The following is a 10,600-nucleotide window of genomic DNA, read 5'->3' on the forward strand; positions in this document are numbered from 1 at the left end:
GATACGGGGTGTCCTGCACCACAAGGCGACGTCGCTAACCGCTCGGCTAAAGGGTCAGACCCGTTAGCTAGCTAGGGGCTAACGGTTCTTACTAGTAGTTTACACAATGAAATTCTTGTGCTCTGTCTCTCTCTGCCTTAACACGAGGGACACGTGGACAAAGAGCACAGAACAGAAACACAGATGTGTTAATGAAAATGCCTGTATTGTGTTACACGCTTTGGCGAAACCCAACATTGGCAATCACAGAATCCAAGGCGACAGTGTTTGTTTCTTAACATTGCGAGCAACGGGAAGAGCCGACCTTCATCCTACTGAGATGAAGCGGAAGTACGTCAACCGAGTTTGTGAAAAAGGCCTCTTATGATGACACCTCAACCCTCCGTTGCTGTCTCTCCCCCATCGCCTGCCACAGCTGCTGAAGCTGGAGACGGTGCTGTACTCCAGCAGGGCCGAGGACGCGGAGAGGATGCTGCTCCAGGACAACTACCGCGCCACCCAGCCGCTCAACCAGCGGGTCATCTTCACCTCCTTCACAGCAGGTCAGGTGGAGGGATGGAGGAGGAGGCGTAGACTTTTGATGACTTTATTGGTGTGTGCATGACTTCGCTTGTGCGGTCATTTCCTCTCCAGCAAAAGAGTTCAGTCAGTCTGTGATAGATTCTAGTTCAACGTCAAGTTTCGTTAATTGCCGAACCAGTTCACACATCTGATGTGGTGAGACGCTCGTATAAAAAGACAAAGGTGGTCATAACGCAATGTTCTGGAGTGTCTATAAATCAGGTGTTGTACCTCTCTGCACCCACCACTTGAAAGTGTTGACACTAACTCAAACCACAGTAGCAGGACAGTTGGTGGGCCTGTAGGGACTGGCAGCCAATTAGCAGAATCTGGTGCAGGAAGCAGAAAGTGAATTTGGGGAGAAAGCTGTGGAAATATCAGGGATTGCCAGTGATTTTTGTAAGAAGGGGAAAAAGGCAAAGTGTGTGTTTGTGAGAGAGCAAGAGCGAGAGAGAGAGAGAGAGAGAGAGAGAGAGAGAGAGAGAGAGAGAGAGAGAGAGAGAGAGAGAGAGAGAGAGAGAGAGAGAGAGAGAGAGACGGGTTGAATAAGTGAGGGGAAGCAGTGTTTGGTTTTCACAAATCCTTTTTCTAATCAGCTTGCAAAAAACACAGACCCCATTGTTATCACGCGACTCCGACAGAAAAAAAAAAGGGAGAGGCAGAGAGAGGGAGAGAGAGGGAGAGAGAAGGGAAAAGGGGGAGACAGTGACAGACAAAGACAAAGGAGAAAGAATTTGCGTTGAGAGCTCATTGTGGCGAGTGACTGAACTGGAAGGCTTGTGATATCAGCGTTGTTTTCAGAGGCCGCCAGATCGACCAGAAGCACAAAGCACATTTTAGATCAAGTGAGCATCAGATTGTGGCAAAATGAACAGGTAAATCATTTGTCTCTGAGAAAAACAACCCCCTGTGACTCTCTTGTGACGTTTTAATTCCATCTTTTCTCGGTTCCAGAATCAGGGAAGGAGTTAACCTCCGGTAAGATCTGAATGCAGTGGTTTTGTGAAACACCAGTTACAGTGTTTTTGGCACATTATCAACATGTTTTTTTTCTTGTTCTTGTACATTTTTGGCTCACGCTATGGCTCTTTTTTGGTTTGCTTTGGAAATGGGTGGTTGCAACGATTACGGGTAAGTCTCACGCCTCTTTGCCGTCTCTGCCCCCAGGTGAAGTGACCGCCATAGTGATAGGAGTCATGTGCGGCTGCGTGGGCCTCACGGTCATCGTTCGCTTCATCGTGAAGACGATACGGTAAGGCCCCGAGGGGAGGAGGGGTCCTCAGCGGCTCTTCTGGCCTGTTTGCCGTTCTGTTTCTCCTCTCTACCAAATGTTGACTGCTGCAGCAGACCGGTCACCGGGTCGCCACTGTGATGTTCTGACCGGGCTGTCCGCAGAAAATATGGAAACAGTGTCATCTTCTGAGAGCACCCGCGGCACCCGGCCTCTTCTCATTCTTCGTCCCTGTCTCTCGGCAGATTTTTCACACACCTCCACAATGAAACAGTCGTGGTAAACAGGTGGCTTAACCTGATCCCCCCGTTACTGACAACAAAGCAGAGCAACCACTGACAGTGTTCATTTGCAAACCCCCCCCCCCCATACAAGTTCAGTTTTTGGCGCTTGGCAGAGGGTGTCCTCAAGTGCAGATCCGGGATCGGTTCGGACCGCGGTGACCAAAGGATACACGGAACAAAGTTCTGTGCAATTCGGCGGGATTTGGGCCTCATACCCTGCAGCGTTCTGTAAGGGCGCGTGCGCCACTAAATTCATAACGCCGGTCAATACTTTGTATCCAGTCAACCACGATCAATACAATGTAATGGCTTAATTCGCACGCCCAACAATTATTCGGATAACTTGAAACTCTCTGATCAGAAGTGCTAATTTTTTTTTTCAAATATCGACAAATTCTCAGGTTAGGCCCATCGTGAGACAGTATATACTGTCAGATGTCCCCATATATAAAAAAAAAAAAAAGACAAAAAAAACTGACCCCGAGATCGACGCTATGGGGCAACTTGATCCTCTGCCGCAATAACATGATTATGGCTGTGCTCCAATGCTATATAATTACTTTCTTTCATAATTACCGCTGATTACCGAATGGTGAGGTGGGTTTCTTTTGCACTCATTCTTCTTGTGTGTCCTACCAATCCGTAATCATGGAGGCTCTAATCCGAACTGCTTAGCCACAGCCTATGGTTCCACTGGCTTTGATCAGAGATCCCCAGGCGGTTCCATCTCAAGGGCCGTCAAACAGATTACACACTGGGCCGGGTAATCTGATTTCTGAGGGTTTTGTCCGCGGGACCCCCTGCATATGAGAAGAATTTACGCAGAAGGAGGCCGCTGGTTCCGCTGTTTGGGTGACATCTCTGATCAAAACAGACATTCCTGTAAAATTCTCACCCTCTTCTCTTCAAACGAAATGATGGTGAAATCATGCTATCCTTCAACAACTTTGGAGACCTCCACAATTGACCATGTGTACCCCCCCCCCATGCATTTACTTTAAAATGTCCTCTTACATCGCCCCATCCTGAGAAGAGTGAGCAGGGAAAAAACTGTGGCGTGAGTGGGAGGGACGTTTTAAAATACCTGCACGGAGGCTTTGTCATTTCCAACCTGTGATTTGATTATTTCCTGTTTCTGAAACACGTGATTCTGTCTTTTGATCCCATGACAGCTCTACTTCTAGCTGGGATGTCCTGCCCAGTATCCGGCCTGCCCCCATGCCAAGGTCACCGCTCAAGTTACGACCTTTGACCTCAAACCCCCTTACCTCACCCCTCTCAATCCTATGCTTCCTACCATAACTTGTTTTTTATTGTTCCAAAACATCTGACACCCTTAACCTAGTCTCCCTAACACCCGTATTAACGTATTGGTGTTAAAACCAAAATACTCAGCAGTTCTGTACTACCCACATTTACTCTTACGAAGCCTGTGATGACTGACCCCGTGAAGTTCTTTCAAAACAGTCAACACTGAGAAGGTAGCGCCTAAAATTTGCTTCCTCTCTTCCTCCTCACGCTTTGTTTCTGTCTTCTCCTTTAACTTTCTGTCTCTTGTTCCCTCCCTCTCTCACTAAAATTCTCTGATCAAATGTTCTCCCATGGAGTCCTAATCCCTTCTTCCATCCTGCAGTTTTTAGGGTCCCCCACCCCACCCCACGTGGATTGTTGCTTTTCTAGCAGTACCATGCACTGACAACACATCTGTCCTGTCGTAGTTCATTAAACCTGACTTACCTGCTTACCTGGTGTCTTACTTCTGACTTACCTGGCGTCTTACTTCTGACTTACCTGGCGTCTTACTTCTGACTTACCTGCTTACCTGGCGTCTTACTTCTGACTTACCTGGCGTCTTACTTCTGACTTATCTGGCGTCTTACTTCTGACTTATCTGGCGTCTTACTTCTGACTTATCTGGCGTCTTACTTCTGACTTACCTGCTTATCTGGCGTCTTACTTCTGACTTACCTGGCGTCTTACTTCTGACTTACCTGCTTACCCGGCGTCTTACTTATGACTTACCTGGCGTCTTACTTCTGACTTACCTGCTTACCTGGCGTCTTACTTCTGACTTACCTGCTTACCTGGCGTCTTACTTCTGACTTACCTGACTTACCTGGCGTCTTACTTCTGACTTACCTGCTTACCTGGCGTCTTACTTCTGACTTACCTGCTTACCCGGCGTCTTACTTATGACTTACCTGCTTACCTGGCGTCTTACTTCTGACTTACCTGCTTATCTGGCGTCTTACTTCTGACTTACCTGGCGTCTTACTTCTGACTTACCTGCTTACCCGGCGTCTTACTTATGACTTACCTGGCGTCTTACTTCTGACTTACCTGCTTACCTGGCGTCTTACTTCTGACTTACCTGCTTACCTGGCGTCTTACTTCTGACTTACCTGACTTACCTGGCGTCTTACTTCTGACTTACCTGCTTACCTGGCGTCTTACTTCTGACTTACCTGCTTACCCGGCGTCTTACTTATGACTTACCTGCTTACCTGGCGTCTTACTTCTGACTTACCTGCTTACCCGGCGTCTTACTTCTGACTTACCTGCTTACCCGGCGTCTTACTTCTGACTTACCTGCTTACCTGGCGTCTTACTTCTGACTTACCTGACTTACCCGGCGTCTTACTTCTGACTTACCTGCTTACCCGGCGTCTTACTTCTGACTTACCTGCTTACCCGGCGTCTTACTTCTGACTTACCTGCTTACCTGGCGTCGTACTTCTGACTTACCTGCTTACCTGGCGTCTTACTTCTGACTTACCTGCTTACCTGGCGTCTTACTTCTGACTTACCTGACTTACCCGGCGTCTTACTTCTGACTTACCTGCTTACCTGGCGTCTTACTTCTGACTTACCTGACTTACCCGGCGTCTTACTTCTGACTTACCTGCTTACCTGGCGTCTTACTTCTGACTTACCTGACTTACCCGGTGTCTTACTTCTGACTTACCTGACTTACCTGGCGTCTTACTTCTGACTTACCTGCTTACCTGGCGTCTTACTTCTGACTTACCTGCTTACCCGGCGTCTTACTTCTGACTTACCCGCTTACCTGGTGTCTTACTTCTGACTTACCTGACTTACCTGGCGTCTTACTTCTGACTTACCTGCTTACCTGGCGTCTTACTTCTGACTTACCTGCTTACCTGGCGTCTTACTTCTGACTTACCTGCTTACCCGGCGTCTTACTTCTGACTTACCTGCTTACCTGGCGTCTTACTTCTGACTTACCCGGTGTCTTACTTCTGACTTACCTGCTTACCTGGCGTCTTACTTCTGACTTACCTGCTTACCTGGCGTCTTACTTCTGACTTGCCTGGCGTCTTACTTCTGACTTACCTGACTTCTGACTTACCTGCTTACCTGGTGTCTTACTTCTGACTTACCTGCTTACCTGGTGTCTTACTTCTGACTTACCTGCTTACCTGGCGTCTTACTTCTGACTTACCTGACTTACCTGGCGTCTTACTTCTGACTTACCTGACTTACCTGGCGTCTTACTTCTGACTTACCTGACTTACCTGGCGTCTTACTTCTGACTTACCTGTTTACCTGGCGTCTTACTTCTGACTTACCTGCTTACCTGGCGTCTTACTTCTGTGTACGTGTGCTCACGCTTTCACTTAATCATAACAGAAAATGCACGCCGTCCCCTGCAACGTCCTGTCTGAGCATGATAGTATATGCATAATACTTATTCTTGGTGATGGCTGCACAAAATGTGTTGTTAATGGTCTTATTGTAGTGACGGTGACTTTATTTCACAGTAGACAAAGCTTGCCGTCGACACAGCGAATGGGTTATTTAAAGCTGTGTCATTTCAAAACATATTCCACGTTACTTCATTTTAATTGGCGGGCATCGACACTTGACCCTTAACATCAGTGCGACTGTGCAGCGATCTACGTATTCCCTGGCAAACTGCGACCTCTGCTGGACAACAGAAGAGGCGACAGTCACAGGCGCCATACTTTTAGCACAGCCGTGTTTGCGCTTTGGCTTGAAAGCTGTTGTGTTCCCCGGAGTGACGCTCCCCTCTGACGTTTCAGGGCGAAGGAATCGGAGAAAGAGAAGGAGCAGAAGCAGGATCTGGCCCTCGGTTCGGCCTCCGACGGGGGAAAGAAAGACGAGCCCTCGCCGTCTCCTCAGACTGAACCCTAGACATCCAGATACCAACCACCTTGGTAGCGCGTCGACCCCCCCCCCCTTATGGAGCTCCCCCCCCTTATGGAGCTTGTACAAAACACGTTTACGCACATCTCTCATCCAGTTCAGACGTAGGCCACCGATGATAGTTACTCCTCCCAACAGAGGACGCCAAGCTCGGTGAAACCGCTGGTTTTACAGATCAAATACACACAAGTAGCACAAACACATGGATGGAGGTAAACTTGGGAACGGGAACTTTCTTCCTATCTCCTCTGCTGAATTCCATGCACACGCAGCCCCGCCTATCGCCACAAACGTCAACACGGATAAATCCTCTAGTGAACAATAGTCCACCATGTGCTCCTAGAGCACCATGTGCTCCTAGAGAAGTGCCCCCTGTGGTTCCTCGTTGGCTCTCGGTCCTTTGTTTTGTGCACGTGTTATCTGTGGTGCATCGTTTTTACTGTAAATACCTCGAGATATTCTTTTTCCGTCACATGTTGAGTTATTTTATCTTGTTCATTTTGCCTTGAAAACACAACCACACTGCAGCATAAATGCAATATAATATTTTTTTTTAAGATTTCCATCGTACTGTACCCTCTGTAATGCTAAGTTATTGCCCAGGGCATCAAAATTGTAATAAGCTGCAACGAGAAAGAGGGCACGTGGGGGGCATTTTAAGTGAATAATGTAAGTGTACCTGCTATAGGTCTAAAGGGAATTGTTGTTGACTTTTAATGGTTGTCATTTGTATATATTGTGCAGAAGACGCGGTCCTGTGAACCACGTGGCCAGCGGGTTTGGTAACCGGGGCTGCTGTTTCCGGGTTTGCGCCCCTCTTGAGAGGTCCGAGATTTTGAAAGTAAACGGTTCACGTGACAGCTACCGCGTGTGCTTGTCTGAATCGTGCCTGTAAATACCTCTGAAGCACGCGTATGGTCTCCCCTGCTCCGTGTTTTAGTCACCTTAAAGACGGAGACGAACAAGATGGGGGGGAGGGGGTGCGACCACGTTTCAGCAGAGGAACGGCGCAAACCGTCGATAGCACGTCTCACCGGCAGGTGGCGACGGAGAACGCGAAACGCCAGAATAAACGGCAGTCGATGAGACTTCCACAAAATCAGCTCTAAATAAGTCACACTTTTGGTTGTTAATTCGATTGCATTCATATTCAGTTGGCATATAAAATGTGTTTTTCCAGTGCATTTGATTTATTGATCTTGTGTAACTTGGTTACAGTTTATTTTCTTAAAATATGTAATGAGTTCATGAGGTCTGCTCACATTAAAGATTTAAACAAAGGCAGAGGGGCAGCAGTTGTTCTGAAGTCTGCTAAAGGGGAGACCCTAAATGCTCTGGTCTGTCTGTTATGAGCCAACAAGTCGGCATGCATTCTGGTTAATTATTCAGGTATGCAAACCAGTCAACGCCACGCCGCCTCAATACAAGTGGGATATCACGACACGGGACTGTGTGTCAGGAAATAAACGTGCGTCCACACATGGCAGCATATCATGCATAAATACAGTAATGGTCAAGTTTCGTTTAAAACGTTCCAGATTCTCGGTCCTTGTCCATGCGGCAAGGAGGTCAGCTGCAGCCAGATACCTCCAGAGAGAGGGGCAGGTCCTGAGGAGCCAGCTCAATGAGAAGAATAACATCCGAGCCATCGACACACATATGCCCTACCAGTCATCAGATACCCAGCTGGAATAATAAGCTTGCCAATCGAGGACGTGACGGGCCACAGATATCAGGACACAGAAACTCCTCACAATGCAGGAGGGCTCCGCCCGAAGTCCAGCAGCCTGAGACTGTATGATAAACGAATAGATGTAGGCAGAGGGTTAGTGTGTGTCAGAGCCACTATCCAGGATGAAACAAGGAACAATTAAGTACGTCAGAAAAAGGGTCCCCAGGACGAACTGCTGAGTGAGGACCTCAGGTGCCAGAAGACAGAGTGTGGAGGAAGAAGAAGAACAGGTGGTGTCATGGAAGATCAAGCCCTTCATGGGAGGTACCGTCGACAGACAGAAGATGTAGCTGATATCGAGAAATCCTACCAGTGACTAGAAAAGGCTGGACTGAAGGACAGCACAGAGGTTCTGATCATAGCAGCACAAGAACAGGCACTCAGGACCAGATCGGTTGAGACAGGGTTCTACCACACCAGACAAGACCCGAGATGCAAGCTGTGCAAAGAGGTCCCTGAGACAGTCCAGCACTTAGTAGCTAAGTGTCAGAGAAACACCAAGGGCTGAGGGAAGAACTAGACCGGATGTGGGAGGTGAACTCCACAGTAGTCCCAGTGGTAATAGGAGCACCAGGGGCTGTGACCCCCAAACTGGGAGAGTGGCTCCAACAGATTACAGGAACAACATCTGAGGTCTCCGTCCAGAAGAGTGTGGTCCTAGGAACAGCCAAGATACTGCACAGAACCCTCAAACTCCCAGGCCTCGGGTAGAGGACCTGAGCTCGAGGAAGACACGCACCACCCGAAAAAGGGTGAGAGGGAGATTTGTGTGTGTTTGTGTACATATTTTATTCCATTTAAGGTAGCATTTGCACTCGTAATTGCACCGTCGACGCCGAGCTAAATTCCTTGTGCACGTAATGCAGACGGCGATAAAGGATTTGTGATTCTGAAACACCGAGGATCTCTGATTTCAGTACCAGATGCACCGTGTGACTCGGCCAAGCTAAAAGGAAGGGCGCGCTGTCTTGGGGCCACCTCACGCAGTGTCCCTGAAACCCGTTTTCCACTGGTCGAACTGGCCGCATGTTTGTTCTTCACGCATGAACTCTTTCCCCTTTTCACCAAAAATAAGCCACACGCTTCTCAAAACCCTTTGACCTGCGCCTGCCACGCTAATGATTTGCACGAGTGAAGCAGGAGAAAGGGAGAGAAAGGGAAAAAACGTAAGTTGGTAGATGGATAGGTACCACGGTAGGTGCAGCATGAGCGAGGGCCTTTATGTGTGTGTTGTTCCCTCCCATCCTCAGCCCTCTGTGTGGTGACAATACGAGGCTCGTCTTCTTCGCTCCCTTTTTCCTCACTGTCCAGCTGTCCGTCCACCTGGCCTGTGTCAACTGGGCCCCCTGCATCCGGGCTGAGGTGCCGTGCTACTTCTGTCCCCGGATATCCGGCGGGTCTAAACTACGACAAGTGGGAGGTTTTCGTCACTCTAGACGCAGGTAGCGTGGCCGAGCGGTCTAAGGCGCTGGATTAAGGCTCCAGTCTCTCCGGGGGCGTGGGTTCGAATCCCACCGCTGCCAGATCTTTTGCAGCACGGTGGCCCAGTGGTTATCACTGTTGCCTGACAGCAAGAAGGTCCTGGGTTCGAACCCCAGGCCGTCCCAGGTCCTTTCTGTGTGGAGTTTGCATGTTCCCCCCGTGTCTGCGTGGCTTCCCTCCGGGTGCCCCTGTTTCCTCCCACAGTCCAAAGGCGTGGAGGCCAGGTGAACCGGCCGTACTAAATTGTCCCTGGGTGTGAATGTGTGTCGGGCCTGTGATGGCCTGGCGGCCTGTCCGGGGTGTCTGCCCGCCTACCGCCCAATGACTGCTGGGATAGGCTCCAGCATCCCCGTGACCCTGCGTAGGATAAGTGGTTTGGATAATGGATGGATGGATGGATGGATGGGTAGGTGTATGTTGGTAGGTGGATGGAGGGATAGGTACTATGGGTAGGTACAGTTAAGATACAGTGTGAGCGGGTGTGTGTGTGTGTGTGTGTGTGTGTGTGTGTGTGTGTTTTCCTCCATACACGAGTGCGTACTTCATCACTCTATCCTCCCACCCCCAGCCCTCTGTGTTACAATATGAGGCTCGTCTTCTTCGCTCCCTTTTTCTCACTGGGCCCCCTGTATCCTGGCTGAGGTCCCCCGTTTCTTCAGCGCCATCTGCCCGCTGATGCTCCGGTGGGTCGAAATCAGGGGTGTCAAACTCCAGGCCTCGAGGGCCGCGGTGTCTGCAGGCGTTTGTTGCAACCGTGCACTACACCACCTGATGTAACTAATTAGCTCACCTCCTGGATCAAGGAGCGAAAGGGACTAGTTTAAAGCAAAGCAAAAGGAAGGTAGCGTGGCCGAGCGGTCTAAGGCGCTGGATTAAGGCTCCAGTCTCTTCGGGGGCGTGGGTTCGAATCCCACCGCTGCCAGAACTTTTGCGGCCTGGTGGTTATCACTGTTGCCTGACAGCAAGAAGGTCCTGGGTTCGAACCCCAGGCGGTCCATGGTTCATTCAGTGTGGAGTTTGCATGTTCTCCCCGTGCCTGCGTGGGTTTCCTCCCACCATCAAAAAGGCATGCATGGTAGGGTTAATACTCCGGTCTGTGCCCCGGGGTCCATTGTCTCATAG

The 10,600-nt window shown here is 49.4% G+C and overlaps 1 protein-coding gene and 2 non-coding genes across 3 annotated transcripts in view; all 3 read left to right on the top strand.

Annotated features, from left to right (window-relative positions):
* Positions 1-6,252, top strand: part of ca14 (carbonic anhydrase XIV) — a 43,168-nt gene extending 36,916 nt beyond the window's left edge. The window contains exons 7-12 of the mRNA XM_056301771.1: positions 416-542; positions 1,516-1,539; positions 1,729-1,813; positions 2,038-2,079; positions 3,249-3,302; positions 6,141-6,252. Coding sequence (XP_056157746.1) covers positions 416-542; positions 1,516-1,539; positions 1,729-1,813; positions 2,038-2,079; positions 3,249-3,302; positions 6,141-6,252 — 444 coding nt within the window. The remainder of the gene's footprint in view (positions 1-415; positions 543-1,515; positions 1,540-1,728; positions 1,814-2,037; positions 2,080-3,248; positions 3,303-6,140) is intronic.
* A 3,185-nt stretch (positions 6,253-9,437) lies between these two features.
* Positions 9,438-9,519, top strand: trnal-aag (transfer RNA leucine (anticodon AAG)). Its single transcript has one exon. It is a non-coding gene; the product is annotated as a tRNA-Leu (tRNA).
* A 799-nt stretch (positions 9,520-10,318) lies between these two features.
* trnal-aag (transfer RNA leucine (anticodon AAG)) lies at positions 10,319-10,400 on the top strand. The gene has a single exon. It is a non-coding gene; the product is annotated as a tRNA-Leu (tRNA).
* Positions 10,401-10,600: the final 200 nt, after the last annotated feature.

This window comes from Lampris incognitus, unplaced genomic scaffold, assembly GCF_029633865.1.
Source record: "Lampris incognitus isolate fLamInc1 unplaced genomic scaffold, fLamInc1.hap2 scaffold_146, whole genome shotgun sequence".
NCBI classification, from domain to species: Eukaryota; Metazoa; Chordata; class Actinopteri; order Lampriformes; family Lampridae; genus Lampris; species Lampris incognitus.